This window comes from Diplodia corticola, assembly GCF_001883845.1.
Source record: "Diplodia corticola strain CBS 112549 chromosome Unknown scaffold8, whole genome shotgun sequence".
Classification (NCBI taxonomy): domain Eukaryota; kingdom Fungi; phylum Ascomycota; class Dothideomycetes; order Botryosphaeriales; family Botryosphaeriaceae; genus Diplodia; species Diplodia corticola.
In genome coordinates, this window is record NW_017971487.1 from 576015 (window position 1) to 592500 (window position 16486).

The following is a 16486-nucleotide window of genomic DNA, read 5'->3' on the forward strand; positions in this document are numbered from 1 at the left end:
CAGGCGGGCAAAGCCGAGAGGACTTACATTGGAGAAGACTATGCTCTGGGTGCCCGAGGTGGTCGGGCTGTCGCCCGAGGCATGGGAGGCCGACGACGGGGCGTGGGGCAGCGGGGGAGCAGCATCTGGCTGGGTGAGACTGCACTCGACGCCGTGCCTGGCGCAGTGGTTGCAGGGCCGTTGCTCGTCGCACTGGAGGCACGGCGGGCATCAGCGTGAGCTCTCGAGCGCGTCGTACGATGCTGGAGCCGGCGGAGGAGAGAGACGAGGGACGGGCAGCAACACCCACCTTTACGCGGCGCCGCTTGCACTGCACACATCCGTTTCGGCTCTTCTTGTGCCCTGCTCGAGACCGTCAACGCGGCACGCGAAGATCAAAAGGCGCCGTGAACAGCCGCGGCCGCCACCCTTTTCCCCTACCTAAGCGAGGCATTTTCGCTCGCGCGCCGGCTGCCTGAGCTGCCTGAGCTTGCGGGCGCGGGCGAGAGAATCGTCAGAGGGGCACTGGGCCGCTGCTGCTGGATCGGCGGCGTCGATATGGAAGGCGGCCCGCTGCCGGTGCGCTGCTCCGCCGGGTGAGAAGTGAGTCGCTGTTGTTGGAGCGCCTAATGACAGGGCCACATTCGTCGGCTCGGTAGGTTGCTGCGTTATCCCATCCTCGACGCTTGGCCCTGGCCGGCTGCCGAGAACAGCGAAAGGCCAACACCACCGTGCTTTACATAGCCGCGGCCAGCAGCGCGCCGTGCCCTGCTCACGCCCGCCCTCACCGACCCTCACCGACATCGAGGCGCGCTGCTGCCGTCTGCTGGGCTGCTGGGCCGCCGCCGGCCAGGCACCCGCGCAGGCTGCCGGCCCTGCCTGCAACGGGCAAAACCCGCAAGTGCATCAGTTCCGTGTACTGTGTAGTACGGACGTACAGCCGCGGCCCGCTCACCTTCTGCGCCGGTCCTGCTGCTGGGGGCTCCTCGTCGGGCGGTCGGAGAGGCGCTGGAGTCCTGGACGCCGGCTGGGCCGCTGCGGCGCCTTGGGGAGCGCCCGTCTTTAAAGGGCACACGCCGCAGATTGCGCTTCTTCACTCGCACTCGCTTTGCACGAACGGCTATCCCAGGCGGCCTTTCCCGCGCCGCGGTACGCCCCGTGGGCATCCGCAATGACGGTGCCGTCAAGGGCTGGCTTGCCCGCCGGGTGCCGCTCTCATTGGCCATTGCGCAACACCCTCGCTTTCGCATTCAGCAGCCTCGATGGGGAAGCCCGACCACCTGATTATCACTACCTCCTCTGGTCCCTGCCTTGCTCGCCTGCAGCAGAAATCGCACTCCATCTGCGTCTGGCACCATGTCCCAGCCCCCGGCCGCCCGTTGATTTGCACCGATTTGCATCTGCGCCGCCTGAATCATTGCTCTCATGAAGATCCACCAGCTTAACCCTATGTATGTATCGCCGGTGCGCAGACGCCTTTCCAGTCCCAATGTTGCCGTGACGCCGTACCGCCGTGACGCCGTGACGCCGTCCTCAGACCCATGGATCTGCGGTAAAAACCAAAATAGCGAGGTCCCCCGCCCACACACATGAGCACAGTCCCCTCCTCATTAATCAAACCTGGCCGGTTATCTGCACCTCGCATCGCGTCAGAACTCCATGCCGTCCGCCTCGTCCCGGGGCCTCTTGCCGGCCTTCTCGTCCTTTATCAGCCCGGCGACGAACCCCCGGAAGAACTCGACGTAAGGCCGCAGTCTCGTCTTCTCCCAATCCGGCATTTTCTTTGCCGCATCATCCGTTTCCATTGCACCTGCATTTGCCCGGCTCCACTCGTCGATCTCGCTCAACAGCTCGGTGACGGTGGGCACGCCGAGTGGATCGAACTCTTCGACGCTACGCGTGTCGATGGGCACACAAACCCGGCCTGTGCCGGGATGGACGACAAATGGCGATTTCAGCAAATGGTTCAACTTCTTGGACACCTCCGCATCGAGCCGTGGGTACGTGTACTCGAGGAGAATGTCCTGCTTGGCTTCCTTGAGCGCTTTCGGGTCAAGCGTGCTCGAGGCGCCAGAGGAAGCGAGCGTGTCTATGTCAGCCCACTTCTGAGCCGAAGGTCGTGATGGCGCCGAGTCCCATTTCTTCTGTAAGGCCGCCGCAAGCTGCTTGTCGGGGATAAGAGAAAGAAGGCGGGCCGACTTCTCCGGCGATGCCCAAGGGTCTTGCTCCAGAAGAATGTTTGTTTGGAAATGCGCCCGCAAAGTTTTGAGACTTCGCCTGTTACCCGTGTCAGTGGAATCAGTCTGAATCGCGTGTAACAAGCGGGGGCGTACTCGAGATGCGGGTGCAGCGGTCTCTTTACATTGACTTTCTTTCCACCCTGGTCACCTCCCTTCAACAACTCCAGGTAGCCTGCGATCGATCTCCTCTTTTGATCATCCATGTCCCTTGCGCGCTTGTCGCACACCCACGCGTGAGCGCCGCGACGTCCGGAATACACCCATAGAACGTGCTTGAACCCAAAGTCTTCCTTGAGTGCTACATCCACAACCTTGATTGCCATAGTGATGAACGACCAGCACTGATGGCAAATGTTAGCACCAGTGCAGCACGTTCTAATCTCGTCGTAATCTGTCATATCGATATCGAAGACAAGCTCTTTGGAAACAGGCTTGAACGCGGTCGAATTGCGGAGAGATTTGCGTTCTCGCGGATTTGTGGAGTATACAGGCCCAATTTCGAAACGTGAAGGGATTAATTGCACGCATTGTTTGCGGAGGCTATGCCGCGTGTCAGCTTGCTCCTGTAGCATATATCGTATGGTGGCTGATCGTACAGGTCTGCGGACGGGAAGGATTGATATCTAAGGTATGCGTCGTTTTGCAGCGTGAAAGCGAACTCGCGGTGGGCGAAGTCTGTCGACGGAGAAGGCGAATGATTCAGCCATTGGAAAAGGTGTCTGAATGGGAACAAGCGCTGGTAGAAAGCGCGCATAATGTCTGGGTCGGAGTAACCGGCGGAGGGTGCAGGTTTCCTGCAGGACCGTCAGCACTGCTTATACTCGTATTTCATGGCGAGGCCTACACTGTCTCCTGAGGTACTGCCGACGACGAGAACTCTTCGTCCGAATCCTCCGCATCCATCATCTCCTCCAACGCCTTCTTATCAGCTTCCACATCGGCACTCTGGGTGGGATTGGTGGCCGGCGCGTCGGGGAGGTCGACATCCTCCTCCTGCGACGATTTTGGGGTGACTGAGTGCGGCATCGTGGACTGTGCTTCTTTGGTGTTGTGCTGGACTGCAGCTGGAAAGAGGCGAGAGGCCTGACGCGTGGTCAGCGGAGGAAGACGCGGTCGGAGGAAGACGCGAGCGCGTCCTGGCGAGAGGCCCGTGCGAGCTCCCTCGTCTCCGCCATTGTGTGGCCGTGGGCCCATCGACTGTAACACAGTGTCCCAAGCGACGCTGGAATGCAGCCCAAAGAACCCGCACGCCGTCAAAATGCCACCCTCGGAGGCATTGGTGTCGGGCCAAGGCTGGATATCCGATGAGTCAAGCTTTTATGGTAATGCAGCTTGGAGTTGACCCTCATCTCGCCTACCGTGCTCTAACATTCGCCTTGTCATAGGAGACGATGAGACCGTCGACGCTCTGGAGAAGCGCAGCGGTTCGCTCAATGTGTCAGAGTACTGGTCCGCTCACGAAAGCCTCGCGTCGACTATCGCCTCCAAGGCACGTGCTCGCACGCGTCCTTCCTCGACGCTGAATGGTGCCAAGCAAAGCGGAGAGACGGACGAGATTGCTTACCCGAACGATGGCGAACCGAAATGGTATCAATCGTCAGAGACTGTCTCGGAATTTTTGAAGCGCTGCCCACCGGATACGACCGTATTTGAGGAAACCGGTATTGAATGGTTCTGGGTAGACAATCCCCACAAGCCGGCTCAATCCAAGGACAAACCTAATAGTGACGCATTCGAGGAGGCAGGTAAAGGCCTGCTTGAGACTTACCGCAAGAAGAGAGAAGGCATTGAGAAGAGCAACCCAGGCCTGAGAAAGGGTGCTGTCACGAGCAGGCTGCTCAAAGATCGAATCAAGCTCAAGCAACAGATAGCCGAGCTGGCTCGCGAGACGCACGTCGTGTGCGGCAAGGTCACTACCGTTCATTCCAGGGCGTGAGCCCTGTCTCATGTTCATGCTAACCTACAGTGTAGTGGCTGCTCTTCCCCCACTGGGACGACGTACCGAGACTCTGGAAGCAAGTTTGTTTGGCCGTACTTGAAAATCGGCTTGGACCTTGCGCGAAGGTTGCGACAAAAAGTGCCAACAAAAACGATCCTTGCGGCGTGATCGTCATCTACACTCGAGACTGTTTTGACATTCATGACGTCCGCCGTGTTCTCCTAGCGCTGGTGGATCTCGGCCTAGTGTCTGACCGAGACGACGCGCGAAAAATCTGGTACAAGATGGATGCGTACACTTACTTGCAACTGAATTCTGGGAATGAGTACAACCTACCTGCAAGCCTGTATTCGAGCAAGGACATGCTCAAGAGTGAAGGCTCGGCTTCGAAGCGGAAAGTGGACGAGATGCACTCACCACAATCGAACCCCAAGGGAAAGCAGAGGTCAATTGCGGACATGTTCCGTTGAATTCAGCCGCATTACAGTCATCACAGGCCACGTATAGAGATCGGTCTGTCTGGTACTCATGTTTGTGTTCCATGAATATTCTGCTTCTGTCTTGCTATTTTGCTCTATATCCCATTTGTTTTGCTGCGGGCTAGCTGGTTCACTCGCAAAAAAGAGTAGTTTTCGGCAGGTAGTCAATGCGTGCTTCTATTGGGCTTTACCGAATGAGGAGCAGATTGAATCATAAAGGGTATAAAGTGTCAGCAAAGGTCGAGTATCGTGAAAGTTGATAGATATAGATTGCTGGGACGGCTTCGGGCAGCTGCACTGGAAGAATATCACTAGCCGTTTGCAAGGAAACGTACCATGTTGAACACAATGCTGAATAGGTCATCTAAGAACGGAGCCGGTCTCTAGTGGACGAAGCCAAGTCTTTGTGGACAGAGCTCCAGCATACGCCGCGTAGAGAAAGCAGAGTGAAGGCAGATCATACCAGGTCCTCGAAGCAATATCTGAAGAGTTTGTAACTTTCACTACAATGTTTATTAAGCCGTCCCTTGGTAATTGCACAGTGGGTGAGGACAGAAATTGAACTACGGCGATCCTTCCTTTGGGTGGGCAGTTGAAGCAAGTGTGTCAACGTAGATGTAGCTTCAAACGACCTTTCTTCATTAGCAGCTGAAGCAGACATCTGGCTGCAGATGCGAGTATCACAGGTAGGAATTCATTCTTGGGGTAACCAGGTACCATGAAACTTGGTGTGTTCCTATGTGAGCAAAAGCCCAAGCCTTGGATGTGTCGAGCGTAGCCTGTCTTAGTGCACACAGGACTGCAAGACGGGGCTCTGTTCACCGAGAGAACGCCTCAAGGCTTAGCATGACAGGGTTAGATAAAGTTTAAGTGATGAATTCAAGTCCCAGGCATCCTTGGTATGCTATTCAGATCTTGACGTGAGCGCTAATTGAGAGATTGTGACATCTGAGAGCCCAGTCGATGGATCAAAGACTACCGGTAAAAGTCGCGCTCAAATCCTGTCCATCACTATAGCTCGAGATCTCCGACGACAGCTCTGTGATCACTTACATAGACACCGTCATCGAACTTGTTTGCAAGCACGGCATATGTCTTGTAGGCAGCAACGGCAGACGTCGAGTTCTCCCACGGCCCCGCGAAGATGAAATCAATGCGTTTAGACGGCCCGTCTGCCGGACTGAATCCCGTGAACGTGAGATTATTGCCATACCACAGCTCCTCTGGGACGCTGTCTCTGATGTCTCTAACCACGGAAGGTGGATTGGTGAAGAACTGGTACGCTTCACCAGTTGGCTCGCTGTTGAAGTCGCCGGTAAGTATGACTGGCAGGGTGGTTCCATTGGCGTAGTTGCTGAGGTAGTCGTTGATGTAGTTGGTAATCAACTCGGCAGACTTCTGCCTCGACACAGAGCCGGCGTCATCCAGATGCGTGTTCAACATTAGGACTCGCTTGCTGCTGTCGCGGTGGCGGAAGCGACCAATGGTGACGATGCGAATGCTGCTCGCATCCCATCCAAGGGATGGGACCTCGGGAGTCTCGGAGAGCCAAAAGTACTGGTAGTCTTCCACGTCCCACACGGCAGGGCGATAGAGAATGGGCGAGTATTCTCCGGCTTCTTTGCCGTCGTCGCGGCCTACGCCAAGGTAGGCCCACTCGGCTGCATCGGAACGCGGGGTCGGGTCGACGTGGATGCAGTTCACGTCGGAGGAGGTTCCGCTGTCCAAGCCAGTCATGATATCGACTAGCTGGTTGTGGAGGACCTCCTGCAGGCCGACGAAAGCCTCTTGGTTGTGGCTGGTGTGGAAGCGTAGCTCGTTGAGCAGCCGCGGGGCTCTCACAGGCCACAGCTCCTCGCCCTCGAAGGGGCTCGTGGTCGCATAGCGGATGTTGTGCGTGATGATGCGCAGCGGCAGAGCAGCGCAAAGGGTCTTCATGACGGACAATCGGTGCTGTTGACTGCTGCCGGGGCCCGACCAGCCCAAATACCCCCAGAACCCCATGTCGCTCAATGGCGAGGACAGCAGGCGGGGTCAACCAATACTGTGACTTTCGTACCACGCGGTGGCCCTGTTGGGCAAGGCACGCATGCATGCAGAGAGAGGGAGAGCGACATAATCCGGATGGCTGGCGGACGGGTGGATGATGGAAGGGGCGGGGACAGGGCCGACTTAAGCGACCCCACCATGACGACGAAATGGTTCGTGGTCCGTGTGAGGGGCTCTCTCGTCAAACACCTTTCGCTGCGCTGCTGGCCGTTCTCTTGCAATCCCACACCTACTACACCCTTCCGCTCCCTCGCTGCTCGCCTCTGCCCACCATGGCCGAGTCCACTGTGCTCGGTATGCCTCCAATCGCTGCTGCCTGCCGCTGGTGCTGCTGTTGCGCTCTACGTCATAGCACAGCTCAGCTCGAGACAGGCAGCTTCCAATGCTTTGCGCACTCGTTGACATGCCCGCAGACTATACGCTCAACAACCCCGACACCCTCACCAAGTACAAGGAGGCTGCCAAGATCTCGCAGGCCGTCCTTGAGACTGTTACGGGTGCGCTCCCTCTGCTGCCGTGCTAGCGCTGTTCCTGGCGATCACCCCACAACCTGATATTGACGCCGTCCACAGAATGGTGCATCGAGGGCGCTAAGATCGTTGACATCTGCGAGCGCGGCGACAAGCTTCTGGACGAGAAGGTCGCTACCGTCTACAAGGGCAAGAAGATCCCCAAGGGCATTGCGCACCCCACCACCGTCTCGCCCTCGTCCTACGTCACGCCTTACACCCCGATCAAGTCCGACACTGAGGAGGCCGAGCGCACTCTGAAGCCTGGCGACGTCATCAAGATCCAGCTGGGTGCTCAGATTGACAACCTGGGAACCATTGTCTGCGACACCATCATCATCCCCTCGCATGAGCACAAGGACGATGTTATCCCCAGCCGCCAGGCCGACCTCCTGCTTGCTACCCACTATGCGAACGAGCTCCTTCTGAGGCTGATGCTGCCCCCCGGCACCCTTGCTTCCGGTACGGAGGAAGAGAAGAAGAAGGCCCAGGCCCAGAAGCCCTACACCCAGTCTCAGATGACCCAGTTGCTCGAGAAGGTTGTCAAGAGCTACGACTGCAATCTTGTTGAGAGCACCACGTCGTGGGTCTTCGGCCGGTCAGAAATCGAGGGCGACAAGAAGATCATCCTTGCTCCGGGTGAGGGTGTCAGAGGCGACGGTACCCCCGAGGTTGGCGATGTTTGGGGCGTCGAAGTCGGTGTCAGCTTGGGCTCCGGCAAGGTCAAGAACCTGCCCGACCGCACCACCCTTCACCGTCGCACCAACACCACCTACGGTCTCAAGCGCCCCAGCTCCAGGGCCACCCTGTCCGAGATTGTGAAGAAGTTCGGCAACTTTCCCTTCAGCTTGCGCCAGCTTGAGGACGAGCGCGCTGGCAAGGTGGGTATCGTTGAGTGCGTCCGTGGCGGCGTCGTCCGTGCGTACGAGGTGGTTGGTGATAAGGATAACGAGGCCGTCGCCAGAGTTCTGTCCACCATTGGTAAGTCCAATGATTTTCTTGCATCTCGCCGTCTTTCTACGCATATGTCCTTTGCAGATGAGAAGTATTGGAGTTGTGCTCATGGCACACCACCGTCGGCTGCTCCTGAGAGGAAAAAGGGAAAGAGGAGTGGAACCACCGGGATGCACCTGCTTTGACCTTTGGATCCTTGTCGAGATGATTCGACAACACCCCAAAAATATCGGTTGCACGGCCTGCGTGGAAGCCGTTTCCTCTGGTGCCTGCCTCAACGAATAACTTGCACGGACCACAGCTCTCCGGAGCCAAGCTCCACGATGGAGTCAGACTTGAAGCAACCAGCATTCCTCGACAGGGTTTGTTGGTCGGGGATTGCAACGGAAGACCGGGGTGAGAAAGGAAGCCAAAGTATCCGTCCGTTTGCCCCTTTGCAGCCATTGCGACGTAAACGCTGCCCGGATTGCTTCTCCGCTTTATACGAGATCGGCATGTCTCGGTAACACTTGATGAGGGCCCTCATCTTGGGAGTCCCACTCCAAAGGCGTATACAGGAACATCCATAATAATGGGTCGGGCAAACGCAAAAAGGAAACTTCCGGTCCAGGCAACTATTCCTAGTTACGCCGCCGTGGACGCATCTGCACTGCTCTCCATCTTGATTTTCACCAGAAGGCTGTTTCCATGTTTTGCCATTCTTCTATATTGTTCAGTTGAGACACTCACTACTTAGTCGGAGGCGCTGACGAAGACCTTAGCTATCACCAAGAACGGCATCACCCGTCTGGCGGCGCCCCAAAGCCCCGATCTCGAGAAGCTGAAGTCGGATAAGAAGATCACCGACGAGGAGATCCTCAAGATCCTTGAGCAGCCCATTGGAAAGGCGGCGAGCGCTAAGCCCAAGAACAAGAAGAAGAAGAAGAAGGCCGCTAAGAAGGACAACAAGGAGGAGGAGGAGGGCGAGTCTTCGGCGGAGGAGTAGGAGTAAGCAGCAGACCAGCCCCTTATGTATGTCACTTTATGGTATGGCCTGTGAAACGAGGCCGCGGAAGCGCGGCGCCACTTTGTCTTGGGCAATGCCTTAGGGAAGCCCTCTCGAGGCATGCCGGCGTGCATGCTCCGTGACGCGGGAGTGGCAACGAGCAGCATTATGAGTAGCACTAGCAGCTCCAACGAGCGGTGAACAATAGCAAAAAGTTTGGAAACACAATGAGGCACGGGCCGTGTGGAGGTGAGAGGGTGCAGTGAAGTCAATAGTGGGCAGGATGCTATTGTGGACAGGTCCATATTTTGTCCTGCCGCCCGCCGCAACCCTTCCAACCTTCCTCACCACCAGCACCTTCCACCCCGCCAACCTGACATACACACCATACGCGTCGCCCGCGTAGAAGCCTCTCTGACCGCTGTGTTTGCAGCGCCCCGGGCTGACGGTAACGACCAGCAAAACGCTCTCGCGGCAGGAGGCTCGCACCTCCGCGCCGCCTGCATCGTCACGACTTCATCTGCCGCCAACACCCCAGGAAAAAAAAAAAAAGCTCGCCCAGTGCGAGAGTGGCCCCTTTGCTCTGTTCCATCATCGATATCTCCAACCGATTCTGCTCATTTTATTTCTTGTGTTTTCGTGGCAGCGAGGCGCAACAAGGGGGGCGCAGAGGAATAGTCCCAAGCTGCCCGAGGGACCTCCGGCCGCGCTTTGGTTTCCTTCGCGAGCCGTCCTCTTCGTCTTGACATCTCCGCCGCCGCACACAACGCGTGCGCCGCCCTCACGCGCAACCACCCCATTCGGCTCGCAGACGCGTCGTAGGTCCCTTGTCCCTTGATTTTGCGAGCCCATGCTAACCCTCGAGCAGGATCGCGCTCTTGCAGCCGATTTGCACCATGCCTCCGTCAAGGCCTTCGCGCAGGTCCAACGCCCGGACGAATGCCTCCAGCCCAGACGGCTCCCATGCGACCAACTCGCCTGCGCCTCAAGTCGCCCCGCCAAAAGAGAAGGGCCAGTCGTCGCTCGACAGCTGGATTGAGCCGCCGCCGAGGACTCCTGTCCCCAGCTTCGAGGATGTTGGTTTCGAGAGGCAGGGTGTCCTCACCACCATGCAGCCTCTGGGCGTGAGGCCCACGGCAAAAGACAGGGCAAGGTCGAGGGTTGATGGGCTGCGCCGCTCGGTGGCGGGCAAGAACGGCCAGCTGTCTGGGCCCGAGGATTCGCGCGACACGCCCGACGTCGACGGCACACAACAGGCGGAGGACCGGGACAGGAATCCGCAGGACTACCTGCCCGTAATACCCCCCAACCGGGATGAAGAGGAGGATGACGACTACACGCCGGCCAGCAAAAAGAAGAAGAACAAGAAGGGCAGGGCCTCGAAGCGTGGCTCGAAAAGTGAGACGCCAGTGGGCTCGGTCCGCCCAACCGCAGCCCCGAGCACTCCCGACAATCGGTCTCCGTCGCCTCTCGAAGAGGAGACGGCCAACGACGGGATTTCTATGGGCGTCGAGAAGGCTCTCCGTGGCGCTTTAGCGAAGGTTGAGAGTACCGGCCACACAAAGATCGGCACTGTGCTAAGACGTCTCTCTCAACAGAGCAAGAAAGACAAGGGTCTTGCTGAGCTTCTCAGCTATGTTGCAAAGCACAACGGCAAGGCCCCCTCCCAGGAGAAGCAGGCCGAATTCGACCGCTACGTCAAGCGCGCCAGAAAGGCGCCCCCACAGGATCAGGAGGAGGAGGAGAGTATCGAGAGAAGCCCCAAGCGCGCGCGCATCTCGCGTGGTGCCAACGGCCTCGCTTTGACGCCCTCGCAGTCCGCGCAATCGCCCTCGCCCTCATCCCCAGCAAAGTCGACCACCATCCACCCTTCTTCCGCAATCCAATCTCCAGCCCCCGAGGAACTATCCTCCGAGCGTGCTGACACTCCTCCGAAGGAACCTACTGCGGCCGAAATGGGAGCCAGCGCCAACGGCCTGGCCTCTTCCGCCGTGCACTCCCCTCGTTCGAGGCGCGCCAGCGTATCCTCCATCTCCTCTCTAAGCTCGGTCGACGAGAGCATTGCGGCAGGCCCGCCTCCCGATGTGTTGGAAGACGCTGCCATTAGCAGGCCGTCAACGGCTGGGCCTTCTACGAACGGTGCCAGCAAGTTGAACATCAGGACGAAGAAGCCGCTTCCCAAGAAGGCGGGTGGCGGTGCCAGCAACAAGCGCTCTCCCGACGATGCCGGCTTGACCGAGTCCGAAGACGAGGAGTTGCAGGCAAAGCGCCGCAAATATAGCGAGGGGCTGAAGGACCTCACGAGCTTCAACAAAATCATTCCCGTCAGCAGCATAAGACGTGAACTCGCAGCGACGGAGATCCCTGCTTTCAACGACTCTCCGGTCCTGCCTCCGCCCAGGAAGCAGAAGCTCAAGCTCACCAACGGTCTCCTCAAGAAGTCGGCCCTTCAAGCAAGCAGCAGCGCCGCGTCACCCCTCTCAGACGGGGGCCCGCCGCATGGATCCGGACCGGCCACGCGTGCTACCACGCCTAACCTCAACGCAGATGGCAACGAGCGGCCATCAAAGAGGCAGAAGACGTCGGCTCGCACAAAGCACTCGTAAGTTCTGCTCACGCAAGCCTTGGTGCCTGGGGTGACAGGCATGCCTTGGCGCTTCCCGCAGCTTCACCTACACGTGTTTCTTGGCTCCTGTTTGTTTCACTCCGCCGTCGAGCCACTTGGGGCTGCTGGGGCATGGGGGGATGTGAAGAATGCCAAATGCCCGCACGAGCAGCTGAAGAGCATCGCTAACGCCCCGGTTTGCATCTTAGGCCGATCAAGAATAGGACGGGTGGTGTCGCGGGCGTAGCTCGTGCGAGTGGCGGAATGGAATCCCCGATCGGCTACGATGACAACGACGCGGTAAGTGACCAAATCTCCGCCAACCCTCCCACTAGCCCTCGCACCCTTTACCTCTTCGAGCTCTTTCCACCGCCAACCACCACACCCTCGCCCCCCATCAGTCACGATGCATTTCCACAAGCCTACTCCATTGCACGTTTCCATTTCATCGCGCTTGCCCCCTTCGCCGCCTCTGACCGAGTTCCAGCGTTCCGAAAATGATGACTTTTGTTCTGCATGTGGCTTCTCCGGCCTGCTTCTCTGCTGCGATGGTTGCGACAAGGCCTTCCACCTCACTTGTTGCGACCCGCCGCTCAACGACACGCCGGACGAAAAGTGGCTTTGCCACCTCTGCGCGGCGAAAAGCAACAGCGCATTAAGAGAGTCGGTCCCGTTCAGCATGTTCGGTCCTTTGATGGCCACCATCAACAAGCGCAACCCCACCGTCTTCGCTCTTCCCAGGCGCGTCCAAGATCATTTCGAGGGCGTGCGTGCCGACAAGGAGGGCGCATACGAGGAGGTGCAAGCGACGAAGCCTCTGTGAGTTGTCGTTGCGTCTGCTCGCCATTGTGGAGCAGCTGCTAACATCAGGCAGCAACAAGGGCCGTGGCGGCTGGGACGAAGTGCCCGACAACACCAGGCTTCTCGACACAAAGGGCAACGCCATCCTTTGCGTGCAGTGCGGCAAGTCATCGCTTAACAAGCAGCAGATCATCCAGTGCGATGTCTGCAGTGCTAACTGGCATTTGGACTGCCTTGACCCGCCCATGGCCAATCCTCCTCCCATTCCTTTTAATAGCAGGCACCGCAATGTCTGGAAGTGTCCCCGCCACACCGACCGGGACCTTCGCGCTATTGAGCCAACCGTGTCCAGTGCTCTAGGCAGCAAACGGATCTTCCGGATTCGCAAGCCCAAGGACCCTAACATCGTCGACGTCAACATGAGGCGCGGCTTCAGAAACAACGGCGTCATCGAGGTCGCTGAAGACAGTAGCGACAGCGAGAAGGAGTTTGAGTCTAATGATGACGAGGACGGTGTCGTCTACCGCCTCCCGTCCAAGGGCATCAAGCTCGACTTCATCTCCAAGATCAAGCAGTAAGTTCTCTATACCACTCATCACATCTTTCGGTAGGTCACTGACATTCTAGGATGCGCATGGACAACGAGAACAAGCGCGCCCGAACCAGCTTCCCCTCGATCCAGCCACGAACGTACGACCGCAAGTTCAGCAACGCCGATCCTACCGACCGACGTGCGGCTGTCAACCTCGTGCAGTTCGCCAACCGAGAATCCGACCTCGAGCTCGGCGGCGACGCGGTGCAGACGCTCATCTACAGCCTGAATGTAAGAGGCCCCGTGTCAAACCCAAATTTGATGACGTCAGCACTGACACGAAATGCATCAGGGCGAATCACCCGACGAAGTCATCGACAGCATGGCTGGGGCTGGAAAGGCACCGCTGACGATGGAGCCGCCCGGAGAGGAGGAAAGACGGCAGCTTCTGGCCCTGCAGGAGCTTATTCGCCGCAGACTCGGCGTTACCAACGGAAGTGTCTGAGCGCTCCCAGCAGGCCGATCGCACACGTGTGGCGCCAACCTTTGCTGGCGACATGCTTGCTGCGGCACACGGCGCGCATCTTTCGATTGAATGAGATATCCGGGAATAGGCTCTGGCTCAAGACACTGCGACCAGCCCGGAGGGCAGCTCGGTTGCGCTTACTTGCCCCTCCCCCTTAACCTTCACTAATTTCGACCCAGCGGCTTCTCTCAGAAGAGTCGCCGGTCTCACATACACGGCACATGGCCATTTGTTGCCGCCTTCTCCCCAGTATAACAATATTCTCCGTGTGGGTTTCGCAACGCGGCTTTACACGTTTGGAGACAGCATCCCCGCCGTAGCGACACGTGTCGTTGATCCCTTCGGGCACTGCTGCGCGTCTATAGCCCTGCGCGAGCACTGCACTCCCGCGGCGATGCTTTCTTCTCGTCAGACGCGGTCACATGCATGCACCCGGCGTTTCTATCTCTGCATCTGGGAGGGGTTTTTTTTTCTTTCTTTCACTACGCTCCATGACTCTGCAGCATGGGCGGGCCTTTTCAACAAATTGGCATGATTGGTAAGACCAGTGATTTCCTCGTTTGGCTCAACAGACGGAGGGGAGTGGCGTGTAGGAAAAAGAGTTGAGCATTCTTGACGGAAGGTTCCGAGCGTTTCGGGCGGAAAGATAGCAGGGCGGATCAGTGGAGAAGGAGCACCGGTCAAAGATCCCTACTTTGTATTACAGCGCGGCGCCTAGGCGAAAAGCGGGCGGAATGGGTGGATGAAGGGCGAGGTAGAGGACGGCAGGCTGAGGCAGATAGCGTGCAAAAATGCAGTGTGGTCTGAGTGCGGACAGCGGGCCTCTCATGTCGGCGGAACCTGCTTTGCGTGCTGGCGGTGATCCCAGCCTCTTCCCCAGACGACAAGGGGTGATGTTGCCGAGGCGGGTCTTGCACGTGACGGTGGGTCAGCTTTATCGGACGTGCGTCACATCGTTCCGCCGTTCCCTGCAGCTCGCCAGAACCTCCGCCCACGTCCCGCTCCACTCCAACCAACCACCACCCCCGCCTCAGCGCCTGATTTGTTCGCCATCTGCCCTCGCCAGAGCTGCACGACTCCGGGCACGTCTGGAAACCCTTCGCCCGTCAAACCCTGGGTGTCGCGCTCAAGTCGCGCCCCGACACCCCGTTCTGCCCACCACCATCCTCGGCTCCTCTTCGTCCCTCTGCGTTCCTCTTCGCCCGTCTTCTCTCGCCGATATCATGGCTGAGGCCAGCTTCCGTGCACGCAAGCGCCAGAAAGTCTATCGCAAGCGCCTCGACGAAGACGACGACGGCAACATCAACGATGCGCAAGCGCAAGCACCGAATGCATCCGGCAACCGCATCGCCCTCACCACCACCACCCCCGCCACCGTCTCTGCTTCTGCGCCCTCCACCTTCGACGCCTCTGACCCTTCCACTCTGTTGCCGACCGCCGCGGACGCCCAGACGAACATCGAAGCAGGCGGACAACCGTCCGTCGCGGAGATCCTGCGCCGTGCGCGCAAGCAGAAGACGCGGGGAGTGGGCGTCGAGTTCTCGTCATCGGGCGGTGGGAAATCTCATGGGAGCTCCGAGGTTGCTGCTACCGCGGTTGCGCCGCCGGTCAGTGGTGCGCCGCCGGAGCAGCAGCAAGTTGAAGTGTTGGCTGCCAAGGAGTTTGCGCCGCAGACAGGCATGGTAGCGGAATCGTTGGACAAGCACATGTGAGTGGTTCTCCTACCTGCTATGCTCTCCCAAGGAATCCGGAGAAGAGAATAAAGAGAAAGAGACAGATAGCTGCTCGGATGTTTGGATTGGCTGCTAATGTTTCAAGGATGGCTTATATAGATTCCAAGATGGCTGAGATGCGCGAGGGAGAGCGCCGTGCAGCGGCTGAGCAGGCGGCCACGGACGCTATGAATCATCATCATCAGCAGCAGCAAAGCTCCGAGATGTCGGCTACACCATCTTTTCCCTCCAACGGAGTGCGCCAAAGGCAACCTGCGGGCATGGGCAAGCTAATGGAGATTGACCTGGGCCCGGAGGCCGCGCGAAGGAACATTGAGCGCACAGAGGAAGCGACAAGACGGCTGGAGAGTGGAGAATCGCTGGAACTGGAGATGCAGCCCAAGGGCAGAAGAGGAAGGAAGAGGAGGACAAGCGAGGACATCAGACGGGATAAGTTGGTGGAAGAAATCCTCAAGGAGAGTCGACGTGAGTTAATTTCTCTGCTTGCAATTTGCCTTTTGTTTTTCAATCTCCCTCCCTTACCCGCAGTTACTCAAAGAGACGGAAAGCTACGGTTCACTTTCATAGCTAACCTTTCCGCTTTTTTTTTTCGCAACCCCGCAGTCGAGATGTACGACGACCGCGCACAGCTAGAGCAGCAGAAGAAGGACGCCGAAGAGGGCGCCGCCGACGATCGCATCGTCGAGCAGTTCCGCCGCGACTTCATGGAGGCCGTCCAGACGCGCCACAACCGCCGACCGCCAGCCAGCGCCAGCGCCAAGAACAAGGCTGCGGACGAGCGACCCAAGGGCCCGAAGCTGGGCGGCAGTCGCGCCGCGCGTGCGGCCATGAGAGCGGCCGAGCAGCAGAAGAAGAAATGAAGGGAAACGTAGCTTGCGACGGGCGGAGGTATTGGGAGGAGGCACGGTTAGGCAATGTGTCTTTTGTGTTGCGGGGGGTTGCAGATGATTCAGCATCGACGATCTGGCGTTCAGTAGAAAGGAATATATCTTGTTGATGACGAAAGAAAGGAGGAAAAAACACTTGAGTACCGTTAGTCAACATATTCAATTCACTCTTTGCGGCATGGCTGGCAGCAGCAAGGGTGTGGATCACGCGCATGAGACCATGTTCCCGGCCCCTGGGCCTCCTCCATGTGCGGATTTCCCTCGCATC

At 58.2% G+C, this 16486-nt stretch overlaps 6 protein-coding genes across 6 annotated transcripts; 4 read left to right on the top strand and 2 right to left on the bottom strand.

Annotated features, from left to right (window-relative positions):
* Positions 1-1628: 1628 nt before the first annotated feature.
* BKCO1_8000187 (dna primase small subunit) lies at positions 1629-3245 on the bottom strand (the record flags this gene model as incomplete). The annotated part of the gene is made up of 4 exons (XM_020279288.1): positions 1629-2256; positions 2313-2759; positions 2816-3013; positions 3064-3245. 4 exons carry the CDS (start codon positions 3243-3245, stop codon positions 1629-1631), a joined length of 1455 nt encoding a protein of 484 aa, XP_020133212.1.
* Positions 3246-3477: 232 nt separating this feature from the next.
* BKCO1_8000188 (uncharacterized protein) lies at positions 3478-4628 on the top strand (the record flags this gene model as incomplete). The annotated part of the gene is made up of 3 exons (XM_020279289.1): positions 3478-3541; positions 3605-4128; positions 4191-4628. 3 exons carry the CDS (start codon positions 3478-3480, stop codon positions 4626-4628), a joined length of 1026 nt encoding a protein of 341 aa, XP_020133414.1.
* A 1020-nt stretch (positions 4629-5648) lies between these two features.
* Positions 5649-6641, bottom strand: BKCO1_8000189 (endonuclease exonuclease phosphatase family protein; the record flags this gene model as incomplete). Its single annotated transcript, XM_020279290.1, has 1 exon — positions 5649-6641. One exon carries the CDS (start codon positions 6639-6641, stop codon positions 5649-5651), a length of 993 nt encoding a protein of 330 aa, XP_020133251.1.
* A 317-nt stretch (positions 6642-6958) lies between these two features.
* Positions 6959-9134, top strand: BKCO1_8000190 (curved dna-binding protein; the record flags this gene model as incomplete). Its single annotated transcript, XM_020279292.1, has 4 exons — positions 6959-6980; positions 7100-7183; positions 7259-8176; positions 8911-9134. 4 exons carry the CDS (start codon positions 6959-6961, stop codon positions 9132-9134), a joined length of 1248 nt encoding a protein of 415 aa, XP_020133277.1.
* An 896-nt stretch (positions 9135-10030) lies between these two features.
* BKCO1_8000191 (zinc finger phd-type protein) lies at positions 10031-13577 on the top strand (the record flags this gene model as incomplete). Its single annotated transcript, XM_020279293.1, has 6 exons — positions 10031-11736; positions 11949-12039; positions 12227-12558; positions 12614-13114; positions 13168-13363; positions 13425-13577. The coding sequence occupies 6 exons, from the start codon at positions 10031-10033 to the stop codon at positions 13575-13577; spliced, it is 2979 nt and encodes a 992-aa protein (XP_020133347.1).
* Positions 13578-14821: 1244 nt separating this feature from the next.
* Positions 14822-16191, top strand: BKCO1_8000192 (hepatocellular carcinoma-associated antigen 59; the record flags this gene model as incomplete). The annotated part of the gene is made up of 3 exons (XM_020279294.1): positions 14822-15306; positions 15417-15796; positions 15935-16191. The coding sequence occupies 3 exons, from the start codon at positions 14822-14824 to the stop codon at positions 16189-16191; spliced, it is 1122 nt and encodes a 373-aa protein (XP_020133218.1).
* Between the last annotated feature and the right edge of the window lie 295 nt (positions 16192-16486).